The sequence below is a fragment of the Anomaloglossus baeobatrachus genome, chromosome 1, assembly GCF_048569485.1.
Source record: "Anomaloglossus baeobatrachus isolate aAnoBae1 chromosome 1, aAnoBae1.hap1, whole genome shotgun sequence".
Classification (NCBI taxonomy): domain Eukaryota; kingdom Metazoa; phylum Chordata; class Amphibia; order Anura; family Aromobatidae; genus Anomaloglossus; species Anomaloglossus baeobatrachus.
The window spans coordinates 378,067,826-378,093,903 of NC_134353.1; the positions used below are offsets into that span (position 1 = coordinate 378,067,826).

Sequence of the window (26,078 nt, forward strand, 5' to 3'; positions counted from 1 at the left end):
TAAATAAGCAAAGCGGTTTGCTTATTAACCCGATGTGTACTCTGGCTAGGAGTGCAAGGAGCCAGCGCTAAGCGGTGTGCGCTGGTAACCAAGGTAAATATCGGGTAACCAAGCGCTTGGTTACCCGATATTTACCTTAGTTACCAAGCACAGCATCGCTTCCACGCGTCGCTGGAGGCTGGTCACTAGTCGCTGGTGAGATCTGCCTGATTGACAGCTCAACAGCGACCATGTAGCGACGCACCAGCGATCCTGACCAGGTCAGCTCGCTGGTGGGATCGCTAGAGCATCACTAAAGTGTGACGATATCCTAAGGCTATGTGCGCACGTTGCGTACAGTCACTGGAGAAATTTCTGCAGCGATCTGAAGAGCACACGTGCGCTTCAAATCGCTGCAGAAAATGTCCGTAGTGAAGAAAAAAAAAGCCGACTCCATGCGCTCTGCCTGCAGCTCCTCCCATAGACAGGGCAGGGGCTGCAGGCAAAGCGCAGGAAAGAAGTGACATGTCACTTCTTAGAACGCGCGCTTCGGGCAGCAGCCGAAGCGCTGCGCTCTAAGACGCCACGTGCGCACGGCTCCTGCATAATCTTCATAGATTATGCAGGGGACGCAGGACGCATGCAGTTACGCTGCGCTACAAAGCGCAGCGTAACTGCATGTAATTACGCAACGTACGCACATAGCCTTAGAGTCTTGATAAGTGCTCTATAACCCCTAGAGCACTTAATGCTTTTTTTTGCACATGGATTAAAACGCTAACCTCTCGAGAAAGCAGCAACAGATTGATTTGTAAATCCATCAACCTCTTCATATGCAAGACTTGCAGGTCCATATATTTCGTCTGGTTGTGTTGATCTTATCAACAGATTAATCTTAATCCTAAAAGCCTAAACTTATCTTCACAAGAACCAAAAGAAAAAAAATGCTACTACCAAACCCAGTTTCATGGAAAAATAGGATCAAACTAAATATATCCAGATATTAGCCATGTCTTGAGGTGCTCAGCTTGATACTTGTAAATGATCATGAAAATTCAGAGGAAAGCAAGAGGAGCAGCAATTTCAGTAAAATGCACCTTATTTCCTGATCCGTTCCTGGCTGAGGAGGCAGCATAGACGGGAAGCTCCCGCCACCCCCCTGAGAAACCGATGATAAAAAACATACCCGGGCACGTGAGCGAGCCAAGAGCAGCGCATCTGAGAGTCGGAAGCAAGCAGCTATGTAGCCGGTACCTGCTGAGGAGTGCTGGCGGCGGTGAGGGGTCCAGGAGGAGCGGGGATCCTGACGGCCAGCGTGGGGAAGAGGAAACTGTCATGGCGCCGACGAGCCTGATGGAGGAGGAGCTAGAGTCCCCAGTGCAAGATGTGGTAATGAAGGACAGGAGAGGGAGAAACGAAGGAGATGAGAGCAGGGGGACGGAGCGGGAGAGAGATGGCTGCAGGTGATTGAAGAGGGAGGATCACAATGGGAAGATGAAGGCGACATGGAGGAAGAAGAGTGAGAAGAGGAGGGGGACGGCAAGGAAGGGGTGCACAGAGGCGCAGGAGGCCAGATTGAAAATTCAGACAAGCAGCATAAGGGGTCTAACCATGATCATAGCCAGGAGGAGCTACATATCCGAAATAATAACACCCATTTTAAAGGAAACAAGAAACAGCCGGGCACATCATTATCTAAATCCTGCGAACTACTGGGAGAGGGAGGAAAAGGCTCAGCACAGAATAAGAGAACTAAGAAAACAGCACCACCTGCAGGCCAAGACAAGCACACACAAGAGCGCAATGTAGATTATAAAAAAATGGCTGAGGAAGTGGCATCACATCTGTCAAAAGAGATTAAAGTGGCCATTGAAACAGCCATACAAACATCCCTAGCAGCTATGCAAAAGCAGATTAGTGTCCACACATCTAGACTGGCAGAAACAGAGCAGAGAATATCTGACTCAGAGGAGAAAATACTGGCTATGCAAGAGCAAATAGCAGCTCTAGTGAAATCTAATGATTGTTTGAGAGAGATAAAGCAGAAGATTTGGAGAACCGGTCAAGACTGAATAATTTGCGTATTGTGGGGCTGTCAGAATCGGTATCTTTGGGACAGCTGGATAACATATGTGAGCTGGAGTTACCTCAGTCCCTGGGTAATAAGGCTAAATTCAGAGTGGAAAGAGCGCACAGAGTGGGACCACTGAGACAACAAGAAGCGAATAAGGGAGAGAATCAAAATCCAAACAAGAAAGCCCCACTGAGAGCTAGGCAGGTGATAGTTAAATATCTTTATTACAAACAAAGAGGAAATACTGAAGGCCTTTAAGGCCCAGTCACACACAACGACTTACCAGCGATCCCGAAAACGATGCGACCTGATAGGGATCGCTGGTAAGTCGCTGGGGAGAGGTCACACAGTCAGACCTTACCAACGATGCAGGAATGATACAGGTCGCAGTAGCGACCTGTATAACGATCTCAGCAGTCACTGTGACCCTGTCACACAGTGTCAAACACAGCGTTGTGTCCTGCCCAGCAGGGGCCTGATCGCTGGTAGATGTCACACATAACGAGATCGCTACTGCGTCACAGAAACCGTGCTCAGCAGCGATCTCGCTAGCGATCTCGTTATATGTGATGGTACCTTATGAGACAAACAGCGACCACTACATTATCAAGGCAATCAAGGCAATAGACTGCTGATTTTTTGAGATTACTCGGCCGAAGTCTCCAAAAAGAGAAAAGAATTCAGCAAAGTGTGCTCATTTTTGTATAACAAGAAAGTCAAGAGCCAGCTGCTTTACCCTGCCACACTGAAAGTTAGAAATCTCAATGGCTCGTTTGCATACTATACAGACTATAAAGAAGCAGAACGTGTCCTTATGGCAGAACAGGATAAGAATCGGTCAGACGGACGAAAAAGAGGAACCAATGGAAAAGGAAACAGCAGAGGAGGATCCTCCACTGGCCCAGGGAAAGATCCGAGATGCTTTGAGGGGCAACCGCAGTTTGAGAGTAGAAAGGAAAGAAGACTGAGCCCAGGACAATAACACAATTCTTGCTCTGTCCACAGGGACTGTCGGGGAAGATTCATGACAACTGAACTGACCTAGAGATATTGCTGGTCCCTTTTTTTTTTTCTCTTCTTCTTCTTTTTTATTGCCTTTGTGCAGGAACAGCATCCAGGCGCAAATGAAGTGGATCTGCTCTGAATGATAGCTCTGACTTCTGATGACCATCCTAAGTTGAACTTGAAAATCTCGTAGAGGTCTTCTCGCACTGTATCATTCTCGGCATATTATTTAAAGGGGTTATCCGGCTTCTTTTGACTTTTTTTCATTATTACACTATTGGGCTACATTGGGGCAGGTAAGTAGATAGAGACCACTTACCTGCCCCGCTGTCAGCCCCTCTCCCCCGGCTCAGAGCGGTCATGTGACCCCTCCTGCCGCGATTTTGCTGCTTCCGGCCTTTGCACGTCTACATGGGCAGGGCCATGTTGACATGCAAATCTGGGACAGCATGTCGCCTCCCTGCTGGGCTGTACAGTGTTTGGAGTAAACGCCCCCGTTCCCTGCCCCCTCCCACACATTCCCCCGCACCCCGTACTCCACCCACAACCTCCCACACACGCCGTAGTCTCCCTCCTCCGCCTCCTGTGCCCAGCTACGTGCGCCCTGAATTGCAGCCGAGTCAGTGTCCAGTTCAATAAGGCAAGGAACACTTGTTGTCCGATACACTGCCAGCGCTGTGTCCCCAGTGCTTTATTATGTGGACTGCCTGACGCCCTGGGAACTGTTCCCCCCCCCCCCATTTCACCCACCCCCGCCCCCCCCTGTCAGTGTTTGCCCCCCTCTGCAGTATAAGCTGCCTCTCATTCTCAGCCTGCAGTGCGTGCATCCACGGGGATGACGAGCGCTGCTTCACTGCCCGTGCAGTCTATGTCCCACTCCCTGCCAGCCCCGCAGCTGCCCGCACTGCAATGTCAGTGTCTGCCCGCAGTATCTGCAGCTTCTCACGCCGCGGGGCTGGCAGGGAGCGGGACACTGACGCTCTCCCGCTGTGACGCACAGATCGCTGTGTGTGACAGCGAGAGAGCGACGAAATGAAGCCAGCAGGAGCCGGCACTGGCAGCTGCGGAAAGCTGTAACCAAGGTAAACATCGGGTAACCAAGGTGGTTACCCGATATTTACCTTAGTTACCAGCCTCCGCCGCTCTCGCTGCCAGCGCCGGCTCCTGCTCTGTGCACATGTAGCTGCAGTACACATCGGGTTAATTAACCCGATGTGTACTGTAGCTAGGAGAGCAGGGAGCCAGCGCCCAGTGTGCGCGGCTCCCTGCTCTCTGCACATGTAGCTGCAGGTTAGATTAGATGACATAATTACCTGCAGTAACGATCTCCTGCCTCCTGACGTCACCGCGGTCACTGCCTTCTCTGCCCGTCTCGCGGGCGGCCCGAGACTGTCACTAGCAGTGACGTCACGGGCTCTCGCGATACTGCGTAGAACGCGGCGGGCATAGAAGTCAGTGACAGCGCTGACGTCAGGAGAGCATGAGATCGTTACTGCAGGTAATGAACTCATCTAACCTCCTGACGGCAGCGCTCGGCATCCCCTGCAGTGACCTGGGCTGACCTATTGATGTTAGCTCAGGTCACTGCACGGCTCTCCCAGCCAATGGGGAACATTTTGTTCTTCATTGACTGGGAGTCTCATTGACTATGGTATGGATCGCCGTGCGACACCCTTATTGGATTACGCCGGACCCGGATTTGATTGTTCTTGTCAATAATTTGTTGAAAGAGGGAATGTGGGGAGTGTTTTTTCAAATAAAAATTTTTTGGTTGTCTATTTTTTATTTCTTACTGACTGGGTTGGTGATGTCGGGTATCTGATAGACGCCTGACCTCACCAACCCCAGGGCTTGATGCCAGGTGACATTACACATCTGGCATCAACCCCATATATTACCCCGTTTGCCAACGCACCAGGGCGCGGGATGAGCTGGGGCAAAGCGCCAGGATTGGCACGTCCAATGGATGCGCCACTTCTGGGGCAGCTGTAGCCTGCTATTTTTAGGCTGGGGAGTGTCCAATAACGGTGGACCTCCCTGGTCTGAGAATAACAGACCACAGCTGTCCGCTTTACCTTGGCTGGTGATCCAATTTGGGGGGGACCCCACGTTTTTTGTTTTTAATTATTTATTTAATTTTAAATAACAGCGTGGGGTGCCCTCTGTTTTGGATTACCAGCCAAGGTGAAGCTGCCAGCTGTGGTCTGCAGGCTGCAGCCGTCTGCTTTACCCTAGCTGGCTACAAAAGATAAGGGGGACCTCACGTCGTTTTTTTTTTTTTATTAATTCTTTATTTATTGGCTAAATACAAGGCTAAGCACCCCTTAGTGCCACATGAAAGGCACTAAAGGTGGCTTTACACACTGCAACATCGCAAACGACATCGCTGTAACGTCACCGGTTTTGTGACGTTACAGCGACCTCCCCAGCGACATTGCAGTGTGTGAAACACATCAGCGACCTGGCCTCTGCTGTGAAGTTGTGATCGCTAGAAATCGTTCAGGACCATTCTTTGTTCCTTTTGTTTCCCGCTGTGCAGCAAAGTCTCAGTGTGTAAAGGGGACTTTACAGCGACCACGCGGCTCTGTCTGTGTAGCGTCATGATTAGCGGTCACCTGTGAAGGATTCACCGGTGACCGCTAATCCCCCGAGTGACTGAAGTTTCCCCCCCTCTCTCATACTCAACGATCCCCGATCCCCGGCTCTGCACGGCATTCACACTGCTCCAGCGGCTTTTCCTTTTTTGAAAAAGCCGGCCACTCATTAAACAATCTCGTATTCCCAGCTTTTCCCCGCCCACAGGCGCCTATGATTGGTTGCAGTGAGACACGCCCCCACGCTGAGTGACAGGTGTCTCACTGCACCCAATCACAGCAGCCGGTGGGCGTGTCTATACTGTGCAGTAAAATAAATAAATAAATAATTAAAAAATCCGGCGTGAGGTCCCCCCTATTTTAATACCAGCCAGATAAAGCCATAAGGCTGAAGGCTGGTATTCTCAGGATGGGTAGCCCCACGTTATGGGGAGCCCCCCAGCCTAACAATATCAGCCAGCGCCGCTCAGAATTGCCGCATACATTAGATGCGACAGTTCTGGGACTGTACCCGGCTCTTCCCGATTTGCCCTGTTGCATTGGCAAATCGGGGTAATAAGGACTTATTGGCAGCCCATAGCTGCCAATAAGTCCTAGATTAATCATGTCAGGCGTCTGACCGAGATACCTTCCATGATTAATCTGTAAATTACAGTTAAAAAACACACACACCCGAAAAATCCTTTATTAGAAATAAAAAACACTAACAAATTCCCTCATTACCAATTTATTACCCACAACAAAGCCCTCCTTGTCCGGCGTAATCCACGTTCCTCCAGCGTCGCATCCAGCTCTGCTGCATGCAGGTGACAGGAGCTGCATAATACACAGCCGCTCCGGTCACCTCCACGCAGCTAATGAAGACAGCCGCGCGATCGGCTGAGCTGTCACTGAGGTTACCTGGATGCAGCGGTGGCCGCGGGTAACCTCAGTGACAGTCCAGCTGATCGCGCTACTCAGCCGCCGCTCCTGTCAGCTCCACACAGCAAATGAGGTGAGTATCGCGATCAGCTGAGCTGTCACTGAGGTTACCCGCGGCCACCGCTGCATCCACCGTGTGTGTGTGTATGTCCGCTAAAGGAATAAGCTCTCATTTACAATAACGTTTTATAGTGACACATAGAGGGATAAGCCTGGAGAATCTATGTGTGTGTGTATATATATATATATATATATATATATATATATATATATATATATATATATATATATATATATATATAATGTATATGTATACACATAACTATATGACACAAACCACGCACACACACACACACACACACACACACACACACACACACATGTACCATACATACATGGCGTATATATCTACTATAGACTCACATTGGGTGCTATATATAGTCAGCCTTACACAGTATTCATTTATCTATAAGGGGTGAGGAACATCTCTTTCTGTTACCATTGTGGATGTGATGTGATTGCTGTGTCACAGATGAGAGAAGCTGGATCTCTGCTCTGTCACATGCTGAGAGGTCAGGTGCTGGGCAGAATACTGACAGCCATTGAATGTGCAGAGGGAGGGCAGGGGGCGTTCCTGTACACTGAGGCCCGGCAGGGGGCGTTCCTGTACACTGAGGCCGGGCAGGGGGCGTTCCTGTACACTGAGGCCGGGCAGGGGGCGTTCCTGTACACTGAGGCCGGGCAGGGGGCGTTCCTGTACACTGAGGCCGGGCAGGGGGCGTTCCTGTACACTGAGGCCGGGCAGGGGGCGTTCCTGTACACTGAGGCCGGGCAGGGGGCGTTCCTGTACACTGAGGCCGGGCAGGGGGCGTTCCTGTACACTGAGGCCGGGCAGGGGGCGTTCCTGTACACTGAGGCCGGGCAGGGGGCGTTCCTGTACACTGAGGCCGGGCAGGGGGCGTTCCTGTACACTGAGGCCGGGCAGGGGGCGTTCCTGTACACTGAGGCCCGGCAGGGGGCGTTCCTGTACACTGAGGCCGGGCAGGGGGCGTTCCTGTACACTGAGGCTGGGCGGTGACAGCTCTGACTGAGGTTTGGCAACCAAGAATACAGGAAATTGTCATGTTTGTTGGAGCTAAATGTAAACAAGAGCTGCAGGGAATAAAGTGTGAATTCAAGAGAAACAAAAGTTAGAAAACAGAAAATAACAATGTAGGGGTGATTTATATGACAATACAGCACAGATTAGCTTACAATTTGTTTTGGAGTGTATGTCGGATAACTCCTTTAAGGCTCGCGCATGTGAATACGGGGCTAGAATGTAATCTCTAAGGGGGGTGACTAGGGAGCTTAATAGTTTGGCTAGGAATAGGGGAAGTCATGCATGGCAAAAAGAGCCAAAAATTTCTCGGAAGGGAAAACATGTTTCACAGTTACTTGTTTATTGTTATACTTATATTTGTTATATCTACAAGGTGGGAAAAGAATGTGTCAAGCCTGGGGGGCAAATTTTGTATATGGCGATAAATGTCTCATCTCTCATGAGGTGGGGGCCCACAGGAGAGGGAGTAACAAGAGCAAAATACATAGGTAAACATGGTACAAATAACTACATAGAATGTTAAAGTATTAACGTGGACAGAAGGTCGGACAATAGGGATGTAACATTAGAAGACGTAGGACTAAAAGACATCTGGAGACATGATAGAGAATATACACATTTCTCGCATCCTCATGACAGCTGGTCGCGTATTAATCAAATTTGGATTTCTCAAGGCCTAGTTTCTGGAGCACAAAAATGTGCGATAAAGAATATGGTGATATCTGACCATAGTCTGGCAAGATTGGGTACTAGGCTATGTGCGCACGTCGCGTAAATACATGCAGTTACGCTGCGCTTTGTAGCGCAGCGTAACTGCATGCGTCCTGCGTCCCCTGCATAATCTATGGAGATTGTGCAGGGGCCGTGCGCACGTGGCGTCTTAGAGCGTAGCGCTTCGGCTGCTGCCCGAAGCGCTGCGTTTTAAGAAGTGACATGTCACTTCTTCCGTGCGCTTTGCCGGCAGATCCTGCTCTGTCTATGGCAGGAGCTGCAGGCAGAGCGCATGGAATCGGCTTTTTTTTTTTTCTCTACGGACATTTTCTGCAGCGATTTGAAGCGCACGTGTGCTCTTCAGATCGCTGCAGAAATTTCTGCAGGGCTAGTAAGCAACGTGCGCACATAGCCTTAGAGAAAAATTCCAGAGAGGTACAGATGTCATATGGAGATTTACATCGTTTCTTCTCAGACAAGACAATTTTCACACGGTATTTCAAGAGTGGTAGGGAGAATTCACAGAAGACAACAAGGAACACAAAGGGACCCCAGTGTTATACTGGGAAACGGCAAAAGCGGTCTTGAGGGGCCGCCTGATGGGGTATGCGGCCATGATCAAACGGAAAATCAACAAGAACTATAATGCCCAGAGTGAAGCAGTGCGGGAAGCATACACAAAGTATTTGGCAAACAGATCTCCCATGACAAAAGACAGATGGTTGGAGGCAAAAAGGGGGTTCGATGGATGGGCTAAAAAAAAGGAACAATTATATTGGTCGCATGAGGTAGCTGAGTTACATAGATTTGGCAACAAGGCGGGGAGTATGTTGGCAAATTTGGCAAGGGGTAGCAGGAAAATGACAGTGATTTCCAAACTAAAAACAAAGGGGGGGAGGTTACCACAGATCCTAAGGAAATTAATAAATTGCTGGGAGAGTATTATAGAAAATTATATGGGCCAGGGAGCAATGACATGACTGACGAGGCAGAGTGGTTAAGACAGGCACACTTGCCTAGCTTAACGGAGGAAGACCTGAGTGACTTAAACGCAGTTATTACAGTGGAGGAGGTGACAAGAACAATCGGGGAGCTTAACACCAACAAGGCACCAGGACCTGACTGTTTCAACAGCGAATTTTATAAGGCTATGAAAGATCTGATCTCGCCGGTTCTAACTTCTGTATTTAATGCCTTTTTGGAAGGAGGGGAAATTCCTAAAAATTCAAACATGGCATACATCAAATTACTCCCTAAGGGAACTAAAGACCTGGATGATCCCTCTAGTTATAGACCCATATCGCTCATAAACCAGGATCTAAAATTAATCTCTAAAATTATGGCTAAGATTGGCCAGGATTCAAGGATCATTACAGAGCACCAGGTAGGGTTTATTAAACGGAAAAATGCTGTCACTAATATCCGGAAGACAATTCTAGTGGTGGATGCATTGAGATTGGAACAGATAGAGAGGGGGGCAAGACCTGCTCTAGTTACACGTGACGCTGAAAAAGCGTTCGATAATGTAAATTGGAGCTGGTTAGACAAGGTATTAGAGGCCATAGGGATTGTAGGCAAAATGAGGCTTTACATTAGCAATCTTTTTGCTAATTCGGGAGCCAGGATACACACACCAGGTTTTCTATAGGTACCGTCACACATAACGAGATCGCTAGCGAGATCGCAGCTGAGTCACGGTTTCCGTGACGCAGTAGCGATCCCGTTAGCGATCTTGTTATGTGTGACACCTACTAGCGATCAGGCCCCTGCTGTGAGATCTCTAGTCGTTGCAGAATGGTCCAGGCCATTTTCTTCAAAGGCTATGTCCTGCTGGGCAGGACACATCGCTGTGTTTGACACTGTATGACAGGGTCACAGTGACTGCTGAGATCGTTATACAGGTCGCTACTGCGACCTGTATTGTTCCTGCATCGTTGGTAAGGTCTGACTGTGTGACATCTCACCTGCGACCTCCCAGCGACTTACCTATGATCCCTATCATGTCGCATCGTTTTTGGGATCGCTCGTAAGTCGTTGTGTGTGACTCGGCCTTATCAGACGTGTTCCCTTTGATGAAGGGAACAAGACAAGGTAGCCCGTTATCTCCCCTTCTATTCAACTTGGCAATTGAACCATTATCAAGAATACTGCAGGGCCCAAATAGTTTTCAAGGGATCAAGATAAGGGGAACAGAAATAAAGACAGCACTTTTTGCCGATGATGTTATATGATTTATGGGGGACCCAAACGTGGACTTGCCACACACTCTTGCCTTAATTGAAAAACTTGGACTAATATGATTTAAACTAAATAAAAGGAAGTGTGAGATCATGTTCTTAAAAGGACACCAGGGGACATCAGGGGAAAATGTAAGGGATGGTTCTATATGTGGCATTCCTATAGCACAGACATCACTTAAATACCTGGGAATACATATAGGAAGAACGGTGGAATCAATTTATGAGATGAATTATGGCGCGCTAATCAGGAAAATTATAGCACAACTAAAGGGATGGAAGGGTCTGCCTCTACCACTACTGGCAAGATGCTACCTGATAAAAATGATGAGCTTTTCTAGGCTGTTATATCCATTCCAGACGATCCCGCTATTGCTAAAATTAAAAGACGTAAATAGGCTAAATTCAGTGTATGCAGATTTTATATGGAGGGGAAGGAAACCCAGAATAAAGTTGCGAACACTGATGAAGTCAGTAGAGGAGGGAGGTCTTAGTTTCCCAGACGTTCGGGGTTACAACCTGGTGTGTATAATGAGACGTGTTTGATTGGATGAGAGGAACGAGCAGGCACTCAGACTATGGCATGGAAGCCAAGTCTGCATCACCGTGGGATCTGACGTCCATTTTACACTCCCCATTGTCCAGGGCGTAAGGGTATAAGGAACTCAATCCTATTCCGAGATACTATACTAACATGGAAATGGGTAAGAAAGAAACTGGGGCTGTCATGGAAAGTATTTAAGTACTTAAACCCCTGGGTATCTCCGAACTTTCCCCTGGGACGGGAAAATAAGCTATTTACTAGATGGAAAGAGATGGGCGTCAAGAAAATGAAGAATGTTATGAATGTAGAGGAAAGAAGGTGGATGACAGGTTGGGAAGTGCTTGACAAGTATGACCTTAATAGCTCGCATATCATTCAATATGAACAATTGAAGTATGTAGTATTTGGAGATTTGGGCGAGCTTGGAAAGGAATTGAACTAGAGTTTGATTGATGAGCTTATGGAATGCGACGCAGCAAACGTAAATGTCTCCCAAATTTACCAAACATTTCGGGGGAGTACTTATATCTTGGGAGGATAGCTGTACCCTAACAGCGTGGGGGAAACAATTGAAAGGCCAGGAAATGGTAGGGGATATATTGAAGGGATAGGTACAAATGCAGAAGCATGTTACAAATGAGAGATGAAGAGACACCCAATTCAGAATCTTACATAGGGCTATTTTGGGCTTCAATATACCGGGAAGAGACATGCGGTGTCCTAAATGTCAAAAAGAGAAAACAGATATGCTACATGGGCTATGGGAATGTAAAAAAATTCACAGGTTCTAGAACCAAGTCAGAATATTTGTCCAAGCAACATGGGGAATCTCTGGAAATCTAGAGTTAATCGTGTGGATTTTTCATTCCTTTGAGGGAGGGGTAAGAGGGGGATTGGAGATGCCGGGAAAGAAGAAATATACAATAATACATGACGTAGCCATGATAGCCAATTGATCCATCTAAAAGCATTGGATACAAAAGGATCCATAAAAGAGGTTATTGGTGAACTACATAATTTATTGAGGCTGGAGAAACTGTAAGCGGAAAGGGACAAAAACAGGTTGACACCCAAGTTCTTTGGGAAATGGAAAAGTTTCATTGAAAGTCAATTTACTCAGGGAGAAATAAACAATTTGATGATACCTTTTACACAATCGGAGTGGTACCTACAAAATGATATCAATGATAGCCTGGGTAAATTGAAAATAACTTAGCAGTGGGTTCCGGAGGGAAGGGGAGACGAGATGACAAGGTAGTAACAAGGCCAGTCAGAAAATTTGGAAGCATCCAGGGTTGACACAGGGGTTTAAAGATTTTAATTGATTTGTATCACATATGTTATTTCTTAGTACTTTTGTTTTGGTTCAATATAGATCATATCAAACAGAAGAATAGTTTGGAATGTTAAGTCGGGGCATTACACCTTACTATGTCACACATTGCCAGACAAATGCTTTTTCTGTGTAACTATGAATATTTTGTTTTATGTTCATGAAAAACTGAAAAAATTAATAAAAAATGTTTTGAAAAAAAAAAAATGAGGTCTGTCAGTCACGGGTGAGCCTCAAGCAGTGTTGAACTGGCTACCGGAAGAATCTCCAGTAATGCCAGGCCTGGATTCAGTTACCTCCATTGCACTCTGGAGCTCTCCCCTGAGCTCCGGAGTGCAGCCTAGACTGAATCGCGAGCGCCGAGTGATTGATTCCCTGGCTATTGCGGTTCAGTTCATGACAGCTACAGACAGGCCAGGCTGAACTCCAGAACTCTCACCTGAACTCCGGAGATCAGCGCAACATGTCTGCAGCTGTCATGAACTGAACTGCAATCGCCGGGGAATCAATCACTCGGCGCTCGCAGTTCAGTCCTGCAAACTCCGAGATCAGTCCAGGCTGCACTCCGGAGCCCAGGTGAAAGCTCCGGAGTGCAATGCAGGTAACTGAATCCCCAGGCCTGGCATTACTGGAGATTCCTCCGGTAGCCAGTCCGACGCTGGTCTCAAGTGTGCTCACTTAAAACAGCTGTTGCTCATTTTACTGAGGTCTGTCTGCAATTCTGTGAAATAAAGTGCATTTTTACTGAAGTTGCCAGTTGTGAGAGCCACGCCTCTTGGTTTCCTTTGAATCTTCATGCTAAGTTTTATCTTTTACTTAGGGTATGTGCACACGATGAGGAGACACTACGTTCTAGACACAGGGTCATTCCTCTTACGGAGAAGCTAGTGTTCTCGCGGGAGAACGCAGCATCTCTGCCCATGATCAGACTTCTGGGAGCAGCACATTTTCACTATGTTACCCCTTTGAAAACACTTGCGTCTCCTCAAGCATAAATTGACCTGCTGCTGCTCGGAAAGCTGCACCAGATGTCAGTTTACGCGGTGGAAAAAAGCACAGTGGGGATGAAATTTCTATAAATCCCATCTACTGTGCTTATACTGCACACCACAGCATTTTGGACATAGCAAAAACACACTGCACCCAAAACCGCTACTATCACTGCTCCTGTGCAACCACACTTCTGCTTTACAGGGTAAGACTTGCAAAGAGGGTGTAGTTTCTCAAAACTTTTTTTTTTCCTCCCAACATTCCCTGTATATTTTGTAAACAACAAAGAGCATTAAAAAGGTAGCACAAGAAAAAACGTAATGGAATGCCTGTAACAGTAATCTCAGGCGCCATCTGAATTTGTTGGCTAGAACTCAGGATTGCATTTAAAAAAAAAAAAAAATCAGAGCCATTAACAGGACCTATTAGTCTCTTACCTGGTGGTCGATATGACGTCTGTTCCTTTATATGTTTATCTAATAGTAGGATGCACATTTTGCGATTTTGGCTAGTTACTCGCACAGTTTCATCGCCAAACCCTCTTAATCTGCTGGCAATTTCTTCATTAGACAATCTGTAGAGTTCCACAGCCACTCGATTAGGTGAATTTACAGGAGAGGCCTTCTTTAGGATTGCATTGTTCATTTTACAGTTTCTCCAGTCATAAATTATGGTAGTCTCAGAACTTTCTGGAGTATTGGTGCCAGACTGATCCATAGATGGCATATGCTTTTCGATAAGTACATGTCCTTTTTCATTATCCCTATAGAGATATTCAACAGGCTCTGCCTGACTTCCATTAGCTGGGCGTCCACCAGGTGATAGCGGCACTTCTTGGCTGTCAGAATCCTCAACTGTACTTAAACATGGTTGTGCAATTGCTTCGTCAACTTTTACAATAGAAGAAAGTCTGCTAAAGCTGTAATGTGGAACTTTACCACTATTCACTGTGGTGTCTTCTAGTAATGTACTATGCAAAAAAGATGGATTGGATAAAGATGCAGGCAAGGATTTCTCTTCCGTGGTAGTAACATTTCTTTTTTTAGGATCAGCAACACCACTAATCTCAGATTCACCATCTTCTGTTAGCCAAGCGCTGTCAAAAACCACTCCACCAGCATAATGGTTAATATTGGATTGCTTCAATTCTCTGGAGGATTTAACGTCTGACTCTGAAGAAAGATCATCTGTAAGAAAATTGCTGATATTGATGGTTGTTTGTAGCTCAAAGTCGCTTTCCTTATGATCCTGCAGAATGTTTGGGGGCAAACTCTGCTCTAGTGAATCTTTTGCATCAACAATATTGAGGGTGTCAGAAATATTTGATGTCTTAGTATGTTCATATGTCACATCAGGAGAATGGGAGTCGTTTCTAGGCAAAAATTTGTCTGGGCGATAATGAGTGGAAGTTTCCAGGGGACTATCTGGTCTCCTCACTCGCCTGCCCCGCTTGGGCATTTCCACTGAGTGATCGAAAAGTGAAGAAATGTTTTGTCGAAACTTGAAACACTGCAGTCTACTTTTAGTACGAGGTGTAAAGAAAGGACTTTTGTCTTCATTCGATGTGGATGATGAATTCTTAGCTGCAAGCATCATTTCTTTTAAGTCTTTGGAAAGCTCAAAATCTTCTTTTCCAAGTAAATGATATTTTTCTGCTTCTATAATAAATGTATCTTCAGAGCTACTGGAGGATGAGGAATTTGCATCTTCTACTGTCTGTTTAAGGACACCACGCTGTAGTAATTTGGCCCCACCACTTTCTGGAACATTGCCAGCATTTACTTCCTCTGACCTAGTCCTACAGCAGCCCTTGGCAGACAGTAATAAGTTCTCCAACTGAATTTGCAAATCATGACTTCCATGTTCGTAATTTGAGGCTATAATCGGCAGGGTGGGAGATTGTGAAGTGTACTGCATTGCTGAGGGTCTTGCAGTTCTATCTGTGCTCTCATCTGTAAGAGGTCTGCTTCTTTCACTAGAGATCATTTGTGTGGAAATACCTGACAACTCATTTCCCACTGTTGGCACACCTTCCTTACGTGTACCTAAACATTCAACGTTCTGACCATTCACGATATAATTAACTGACTTGTGGAGGGAATTGTCAATTCTTTCTGATATCCACCTTCTATCAACACTATCCCAGATGCTTGTGTGAAACCCACTATACTTACTCCAAGAATCAGCACTGTTACCATGTAAAAGCAAAGTCTTTTTCTCATTATCATTATTGTATTCTTTGTTGTAAGCTTGAACATGATCCAAAGAAGTATCTTCCAATCCTTCAAGTTCCTTGACAACCTGAAAATCTGTGCTCTGATTCAATGCTAACTTTCTGTTACTTATTACATCTTGATGTTTTGCAGTATATATATTACTGTCCAAAGCTGCTCTAGAATTATTTTCCCTTATATGATCAACCAAAACACGAGTCTTATCAGATACATCACTCTTAATATTTTTGCTTATGGAGGAGTTCTCTAAAGTTCCATCAGATTCCCCATAAGTAGAAAAGTATTCACTACAGTGACTAGTCTGTAAAGTCTCGGTAAAAGGAACCCCTTTTTTTGCATTGGTTGCACTTAGTTTGTATTTATCTTGCATGATTTTGGTATTACAATCAATTGGTAGTTCTTTTTTGGGACTATTCTTTGTATACAAGGTTGGCATTTCCACATGATTTGATATTATTGCATAGTCCATATTGCTTGTTACTGGAGTCACCGTTTTAGGAAGAGACCACAAAGGAGCGATTTTAGTGCTACTTGATGGAGAGTTTTCATAGGTTGACTCAAGCAGCAGCGTGATGGCACTCATTTCTGTCATATCATCCGGTAAAGAGAAAGAATCCTTGTAACACCCTGCGGACAGAATCAGAGGATATAATCAAGACAGCTCCTAAGGCCAGGCATGTGCAAAAAAAGCAAAATGACACACATATATACATATACATATATATATATATATATATATATATATATATATATATATATATATATATATATATATATATATATATATATATATATATATATGTGTATATATACAGTACAGCCCAAACGTTTGGACACTCTCATTCAAAGAGTTTTCTTTATTTTTATGACTCTGAAAATTGTAGATTCACATGGAAGGCATCAAAATTAACACATGTGGAATAAAATACTTAAAAAAGTGTGAAACAACTGAAAATATGTCTTATTCTAGGTTCTTCAAAGTAGCCACCTTTTGCTTTGATTGCTGATTTGCACACTCTTGGCATTCTCTTGATGAGCTTCAAGAGGTAGTCACCGGAAATGGTTTTCACTTCACAGGTGTCCCCTGTCAGGTGTAACAAGTGGGATTTCTTGCCTTATAAATGGGGTTGGGACCATCAGTTGTGTTGTGCAGAGGTCTGGTGGATACACAGCTGAAAGTCCTACTGAATAGACTGTTAGAATTTGTATTATGGCAAGAAAAAAGCAGCTAAGTAAAGAAAAACGAGTGGCCATCATTACTTCAAAAAAATAGAGGTCAGTCAGTCCGAAAAATTGGAAAACTTTGAAAGTGTCCCCAAGTGCAGTGGCAAGAACCAAACGCTACAAAGAAACTGGCTCACATGAGGACCGCCCCAGGAAAGGAAGACCAAGAGTCACCTCTGCTGCGGAGTATAAGTTTATCCGAGTCACCAGCCTCAGAAATCGCAGGTTAACAGCAGCTCAGATTAGAAACCAGGTCAATGCCACACAGAGTTCTAGGAGCAGACACATCTCTAGAACAACTGTTAAGAGGAGACTTTGTGCAGCAGGCCTTCATGATAAAATAGCTGCTAGGAAACCACTGCTAAGGACAGGCAAGAAGCAGAAGAGACTTGTTTGGGCTAAAGAACACAAGGAATGGACAATAGACCAGTGGAAATCTGTGCTTTGGTCTGATGAGTCCAAATTTGAGATCTTTGGATCCAACCACCGTGTCTTTGTGCGACGCAGAAAAGGTGAACGGGTGGACTCTGCATGCCTGGTTCCCACCGTGAAGCATGGAGGAGGAGGTGTGATGGTGCTTTGCTGGTGACACGGTCGTGGATTTATTCAAAATTGAAGGCATACTGAACCAGCATAGCTACCACAGCATCTTGCAGCGGCATGCCATTCCATCCGGTCCGGTTTGTGTTTAGTAGGACCATCATTTATTTTTCAACAGGACAATGACCCTAAACACACATCGAGGCTATGTAAGGGCTATTTGACTAAGAAGGAGAGTGATGGGATGCTTGTGCTATGCCAGATGACCTGGCCTCTACAGTCACCAGACCTGAACCCAATCGAGATGGTTTGGTGTGAGCTGGACCGCAGAGTGAAGGCAAAAGGACCAACAAGTGCTAAGCATCTCTGGGAACTCCTTAAAGACTGTTGGAAGGAGGGCTGTGGAGTCAGTAAGCCAAATCTTCGACTCAGACTCCTCAAGTTCCCTTGGTCCGACTCCACGAGTCCTACATATATTACTTACAGTTAAGTGAAAAATTTATTGTAATACAATGTGAACATCAGACACTTAATCATTTTTATGATACAAAAATCAAGATATTTACGGTAGATAGAACATAAAATATATTTATTGGAATACAACTTTAGAACACAAAAAACTGTAATAAATTGTAATTATGTAATACACTATGTAATATACAGTAGATTACATATATATCGTGTGTATATATCTTACATTTGCAATTTTTTACAGTTTGTGTTCTAAAGTTGTATTCCAATAAATATAATTTATGTTCTACCGTAAATATCTTGATTTTTGTATCATAAAAATGATTAAGTGTCTGATGTTCACATTGCACTACAATAAATTTTTCACTTAAATATAAGCAATATACTAAATATTATTTAGTATGTTTTTGTTGAAAACTGTTTTTTGCCACTTACATAGTGTAAGTGGCAAAAAACAGTTTTCAACAAAAACATACTAAATAACATTTGTGCAGTCTATGAATTTGTTGTAAGAAATAGAATTGCTTCCATCAGATCCTCCTTTGCAGATGACCTCAAATCTGACCTAATAATTTTAAGGCTAGAGAACAACCTCTCTACACTAACTTGGGTTGGAGGCAAAGCCGTAACCACATGGGCAACATCTCTAACAATTTCCGGGTATAAAAATAATTGCCTCATGCACAGTCAGTTTTGATGAATGGTTACATTTTTCTATTTCTTTGAGAGCAAGTGAAAAATTTTACTAAAATCTGGTCAATCTGCTGCTATAGGAGACGGAGTGAAATCTTTTTCCTTGCAGCAATGGTTTGCCTGCTCCATGTCATCCAAATACTTGTCAAAGTTAAGCTCCTCATCTGATGAGGATGAAGATATGGCTGCAGTAGCACTGTCAGGCCCCAAGTCCTCTTCCGCTTGGCAGTCCTGTAGCCGCTCATCCTAACTGCTACCTCACTCAAAGCTTCTTTTCCTTTAGTAAGCTGTTGATCATCAAGCAGTATACGATGACTTGGGTCCACATAAACAGCTGCCAGAAGAATTTTATTTTCCAATAGCCGTGTCTCTCTCCGTTTCATTGAAGCAGAAATGCTATCTGGGATTAAACCTCCTCTTTGGGACAGGCAAAATAGCAAGTTCTTACACTCCCTTATGAAAATACCAGGAGTTAAATCCTCAGCTTGTAATTTTTTAGTCACGGTAAATGAGTGATTAAGCAATTCCTTCAATTCAGCCACCTGTGTCCATTGACCTTCATTTAAGGTTACTTGAGGGTTCACCATATCTATAAGAAATTATTTCAGTTCAAGCAATCGCTCAGTCATTAAATAAGCTTGATTAACAATTGCCCCTTTCCCAGCACGTCTCAAGATGGAATCAATTTTAGGGGTTCTGGCGGCAATAACCAATTTCCTCACTTTTCCAATCAGATTTCCAGCATGTCCGCCCAGTTTCACACATCCGGCATTTCGCTGGTTTGGCGGATGTGGCGCATGCCAGTACAGTACGATACAGTACAGTGGCAGCGCCGCAGCTTCCGGGTCACATGACAGCATGTGACCGGCGTTTGTCATGCTGCCACTGTACTGTATACACTGTACTGGAGTGCGCCGCATCCGCCAAACCGGCGAAAAGCCGGATGTGTGAAACTGGGGTCCCTCTTGCAGACTCTCTCTTATTGCCAGCTGCGTGTGCACAAAACAGCGCATGTGATGAATATGAAAGTGTTTTGAAGCAACTTCAACAAGATCATCCAATCCTAAAGTATCATTTTGCTGTTCTTCTGTTGTAATATCTGTTTGTTCGTCAGTTACATGAACAGCACTATGGCCTTCCATCTCAAACATACTGAATCCTAAATTTTCTTCTAGATGTTGTTCATTACTCTCATTCATCAGTTTAATTGTACATATGTTTGAAGCATTGTCCTTTACAATAGCAAGAACCTGTTCTTTTTTGAGTTTGTAATCTTGCAGAACTTTTTCCACTAAGGCCTGGAGAAACTGGCTGCTGTGATGAGCTTTAGTATCTTTTACTGCCAGTGTCTTGCTAACAATTTCTTTCTTGTCACAAAAATATCAAACATTGATGGCAAAATAGTTCAGTGAAATGCAGTGACTCCGGGCATCCCAGCAAAGGCAATGGGTTTCAAGATAGGACATTCAGACACATCGTTTTGTGAGGATCCGTTTTTGTGCTCAAAAACGGATCCTCACAAAGAATGAGCATGTCAGTTTTTGTGGCGTTTTTCTAATCTGCTTTTGCTATTGAAAGCATTATTTATGAGCTCAAAAAACCTTTCAGGTGATGCGGTTTTTTAAAAAGCTGATCTGCTTTTGCAGCTGACAAACTTATCCTCAAAAAACGCAGCAAAAACGCTGTGTGTGAATGTAGGCTTAGATCAGGAATAGAACAGACATTTATAGGACATTTCATAACTTTCCCAAATCCCTGAAAAAATATTCAGCACATTCTGCATTGCACTACTGTCCCCAATTTATTATATATTTTAGGAGTCGGAGTTGATACATTTTATACCGACTCCACCAAAATAAGCTCTGACTCAGACTCCACAGCCCTGGTTGGAAGACCATTTCCGGTGATTACCTCTTGAAGCTTATCAAGTGAATGTCAAGAGTGTGCAAAGCAGTAATCAAAGCAAAAGACGGCTACTTTGAAGAACCTAGAATACAAGACATATTTTCAGTTGTTTCACACTTTTGTTAAGTATTTCATTCCACACGTGTTAATTCATAGTTTTGAAGCCTTCAATGTGAATCTACAATTTTCAGAGTCATGAAAATAAAGGAAAAAAGAAAACTCTTTGAGGTTTGTCCAAACTTTTGGTCTGTACTGTATACTGTATATATACACATACTGTATATATATTTATTACACACACACACACACACAAACACAATCTTCTCTCCTCGACACAAAGGACATGTTCTTGTTAAAGCTGAACATTATGGCCCCAATTCATCAAGATTGGAGATTTTTTGGCCAGTCTCCTGATTCATGATGCTGTATGCCTCGTCAAGAATCTAATGTGTGACATGTGCATCCATGCAAGAAATCTTCAGTCCTTGACTGGAGTAAGATTTCTTTTTAAGGGAACAGCACAACGGTAACGATCATGAATTAGGCGAGTTGTGATGTCACATCTCTATCGCACCCTAGCTTCACCCATTTTGACAGAGCTGGGAAAAACTGGCATGAGAAACAACTCCAAGTTATGCTCCAATATTGTGACTTATAAACCAAACTATGCCAAGATTCTGGTGAAATTGCTTTGATGAATCAGAGCTGATAAAATGAAAACAGAAAACATTACTTTTTCTCCTCGAACATATTTCATTCTGCGAAAGCTACAAGTCAAATCATTTTTTACCATTCTGCAAGTACCATTTTAACCCCTTCCCACTGAAAACATCTTTCATCCGCAGCCCAGTCGTAATTTTTATTTTGTCCATTAAGCCTCCTGAGGAATTGTTTTTCAGAACCAGTCATGCTTTTAATTGCACCATTTTATTTACCATGGGTTTTCTGTTGGGTTTTTTTTCTTGGGGGGGGGGGGGGTGTCTGAGCCTGGGGATCACCTTTTTAAAAAAAAGGTTTAACAAAAGGTTTAAAAAAAAAAAAAAAATTACCAGCATTGCTGGTGGGTTTCCTTTTTGCAGTGTTCATAGTGTGGGAAGGGGAAAACAAAAACACAGTTTCCAGTAGTAAATTGGTCAAATGATCATTTAGGGTTAACCATTTACCGAATTTTCCGTCTTATAAGACGCACTGGATTATAAGACGCACCTTAAATATAGAGATAAAAAAGGTGTAGAAAAAAAAAATGGGGTCCATCTTCTACTTTGGTGGTGTCTTACCCTGGAGGGGGGGGGAGGGCACAGCAATGGTGGAGCAGGGGGTCACAGGAGGCAGAGGCGGTACTGTAGTAGGGCGGTGATGCTGTGCGGCCAGCCATGCTGGCCACTGTGCGGGGCAGGGCAGTGGGTGGTGAGATGCTTTGTCCGTGGTGCGATCTTCAAATGCCGCTTGGAATCGGCGCTTGCGCAGATTGAGCTCTAGCTCAATGACAATCAGAGACCTCTATCTGCGCACGCGCCAACTCCTGCTGGTATTATTTGAAGATCGCACCACTGACAGAGCATCTCACCCGCCGCACGACCTTGCTCTACACAGCGCCCACCGCAGCCCTGCTCCACTGACGCCCACCGCAGCCCCGCTCCACTGACGCCCACCGCAGCCCCGCTCCACTGACATAGCATCTCACCCGCCACAGCAAGAAGAGCCCCGAACCGCCAACAGAGCATCTCACCCGCTGAAACAGCACAGCCCCGCCAATAGCGCATTTCACCCGCCACAGCCAGCACATCTCTGCACCGGTGACAGAGCATCTCAACCGCCGCAGCCAGCCCCACACCGCCGACACAGGATTTCACCTGCCGCAGCCAGCACAGCCCCGCACTGCCAATAGCGCATTTCACCCACCGCAGCCAGCATATCCCTACACCACCGACAGAGCATCTCACCCGCCGCAGCCAGCACAGCCCCGCACCGCTCTGCTCCATACAGCGCCCATCGCAGCCAACACAGCGCCCATTCTCCACCTCCCGGTAAAACTACATTCGGATTTGAAGACGCACTCCTCATTTACCTCCCAAATTTTTGGGAGTAAAAGTTCGTCTTATAATCCGAAAAATACGGTATATTAAAATTATACAGATATTAGTAATGCAACCATAAATTGTAAAAAACATTACTATCTATTTCACCTGTATATCCATCAGAGATGCTTTCTTTGTGTTCCTGAAGAGCAACAACACACCTCCTGTTATTCTCCATTAAGGCCAAATCTAAAGCTGTATTCCCGTCCTATAACAAAACACACATAACTGAAAAGTCTATGAAGAGAAATGGAGTCCAAGAAAGAGAAATGTTATTTGAGGGGCCAAAAGGAACCAACCTGATCCTGAATAGAAGCATCACCACCTTTCTTCAACAAGAAGATCAGAGCCTTACAACATCCCCAAGAAGCTGCTACATGCAATGGTGTCAAGTCATCTGTAGATCTAAGTGTAGAAAAGTTAAAAACAAAAACAAAAAAAAAAGGAATCACATGTCACGAAGAAAAAGATTGCACAATAGTTGTATATATAACTTGGAAGAAATCGTCCACACGAGACAACTGACACTCGGAGCAGGATGGAAATTTCATGTCAAAGGATATGAAGAGAATTGTTAGAATAGTAATAAAATAAGTATTTACAGGTACAGCTAGACAGGATTAAGACTCAGGCAGGAGTCATGCAATTTCATGCCATTTACTTTAAAGGGAACCTGTCAGGTCCAATATGCACCCAGAACCACGAGCAGTTCGGAGTGCATATTGCTAATCCCTGCCCAATAGTCCCAGCCTATATAGTAGCATAGATAAAGAATTCTTTAAAAAAACGTATTTCTAAATATCGTTTATGATATGCTAATGAGTGCAGGGACTAGTCGCAAGGGAGTTAGTTCCTGTGCTCATTTTGCACTCTTAACATGTTAGCACGCCAACAGAGGTGTGGTCACATGCTATTCAATGCCCATCACCCAGCATCATCATCGGCTGTGACTTTTGTACCTGTATCCGTTGCACCACCTAAAAATGCTGGGCTTAGGGTCAGTGCGCGTGACCAGAAGTCCCTGGACTTTCGGTCATGCGCATACACCAGTTTGAAGCTAGGACATGTCCACCCGGCATTATAGTGCATATGACCGGACGTCCAGGGACTTCTGATCATGAGCACTGAGACAAAAAACAGCATCAGCCGCAGTGACAGCAGAGAAGCGAGAGGGACCATGCCTCTGACGCTGCCCACAGGGGCGTCCTTACATGCCAAGAGGGCCGACTAGTCAGGGGAAGTAACAACCTTGCAACTAGTCGTTGGCCTCATTAGCACATCATAAAGGATCTTTAGAAATACTTTTTATAAAGATCTCTTTATGTATGCTACTATAGGTTGGGACTATTAGGCAGGGATTAGCAATATTAACCCAGAACCACTCTTGGTTATAGGTGCAAACAGGACCTGATAGGTTCCCTTTAAAAGCCAACAGTAGGTCATGTTGTAAATTTGTTGAGAATGTGCAGAAATAACAGACTTTACAATTGATAATCCTATTGGCATTACCAGTATGGTCCATGTGGAACATTCATAGTTTTATCCTGAAAAGTGATGCTATCGTCACCCATTTTTCAAGTGAAATGGGGTGGTTGTGGTGTCCTGCACTATCCATTGGGCAAAACACGACTGTACAGAAATAACTTTGAAGGTGACACAGCTACTCTTCATTCTCAAGATCTTTTAGTATCCAAGAGTAATGTCATACCTTTTTCAGATTTGGAAAAACTCAAGAATTGGGAATAAAGGTCAATTTCTATGCAAACAGTGGTGGACTTTTCCTTTAGGAACCACAGATAATAGAAAAACATGTTTCAGAGCTCAGGATTGCTTTCTTTAGGTAGTATCCAACATAACTACTATCCCTCCATTAACACACATAGGAGAACCAATAACAGATGGATCTTTACCTGCACATACCTGACATTAGGATTTCCGCCGTGTTGTAATATCAGTTTTAGACATCGCAGGGCACACTCATTCTCTTTCCCTGAGGCAAGGTGAATGGCAGCAATGCCATTGGGAAGAACAAAATTTGGGTCTGCTCCACATTTTAATAGACTTTCAACTTCTCTGAGAAAAGGCAAAAAAAAAAAAAAAAGTTACCACAAAGCTTGTAAATGTAGAATAGGTATGTGGGGGAATCGATAGGATCAGCAAGTCTAAAATAAACAAGATGCATAAATGTCAACTATATAAAACATGATTATGTTAATTAGCCGATTGTAGGTAATAGAAGGACAATAATGAGGTTAACACGTGGATTCGCCACAAATGTTGACTCCCCCTTGACATAGGGTGACCCTAAGGCCTCGCTTCCACTTGAGTTTAAAGGGAACCTGTCAGGTAATTTATGCATTCTAACCTAGTAGCAGGGTGATGTGTGACCTAGTAACCCCTTCCTACCCATCCCTGTAATATTGTGTAATGTGAATGTATAAAAAACGTTTTATTACTTATGTGTACCCTATGTAAATGAACAGGGGCTCTAGCGCCATGGGCGTCACATCGCCCTGTGGGCGTTTGCATGTTTTCCACAGTATCACATCCCTGTGGGCATGATACCATGGATTTACATGAGCGACGTCCCAGTCAGGATCTTCAGATCCCGCTCGTGCGCACATACTATTCCCACAGCCTTGTTTGTCAGCCGGTGCCTCTCATCTTCAGACGCGCACTGCACATGACCGGAACCGCAGGAGTATTCTGAACATGAGCAGTGCGCGTCTGAAGCCAACAAGCAAACACCCGGATAACAAGGCTGCGGGAATGGCAAGTGCGGGATGTCAAGGAGCGTCGCTCATGTAAAACCATGGTATCACGCCCACAGGGGTGTGATACTGTGGAAAACATGCAAACGCCCACAGGGCGATGTGACGCCCATGGGGCTAGAGCCCCTGCTCATTTACATATGGTACACATAAGTAATAAAATGTTTTTTTATACATTCACATTACACAATATTACAACACAGGGATGGGTAGGAAGGGGTTACTAGGCCACACATCACACTGCTACTATTAGAACACAAAGTACTTGACAGGTTCCCTTTAATATGGACGAGTGCAATCTGATAAAACATTGGACCCTAGCTGGAGTTACATTTCTGGCAGAATCACCAGCTAATAAACCAAAAATGTCCAAGCGATAATTAAAGGAAAAGTTCCCTGCTGCTCAAAAAAGCTTCAGTAACTAGCATGAAAACAACTGGGGATCATTGTGAATTGCCATGACAAGAAACCAAAAGGAAGAAATATAAAAATTATACTAAAAGAAAAATGATTCTAAACTAAAAACAGAAGGGACCCATTACAGTACCAAAAAATATACCGTGGTACGTATACCTATAAGGCTGGGGTCACATGGGGACTACTGTGATCCTCGCATGACACTCGGCTCACGCTGGCAGCACAGCAGGAACAGAGTGTCATGCAAGTGTCACT

General features: G+C 44.6%; 1 protein-coding gene across 3 annotated transcripts in view; it reads right to left on the minus strand.

Annotated features, from left to right (window-relative positions):
• ANKLE1 (ankyrin repeat and LEM domain containing 1) overlaps positions 1-26,078 on the minus strand; it is a 79,112-nt gene that overhangs the window by 38,040 nt on the left and 14,994 nt on the right. For 2 of the 3 annotated variants that reach the window (XM_075352503.1, XM_075352504.1), the window contains exons 2-5: positions 24,556-24,708; positions 22,935-23,040; positions 22,744-22,843; positions 13,928-16,351 (exon numbers count right to left, since the gene is read on the minus strand). In XM_075352503.1, the coding sequence (XP_075208618.1) occupies positions 13,928-16,351; positions 22,744-22,843; positions 22,935-23,040; positions 24,556-24,708 (2,783 nt within the window). Of the gene's footprint in view, positions 1-13,927; positions 16,352-22,743; positions 22,844-22,934; positions 23,041-24,545; positions 24,709-26,078 lie in introns of those variants that run through there. The other variant, XM_075352505.1, reaches the window with a different exon arrangement.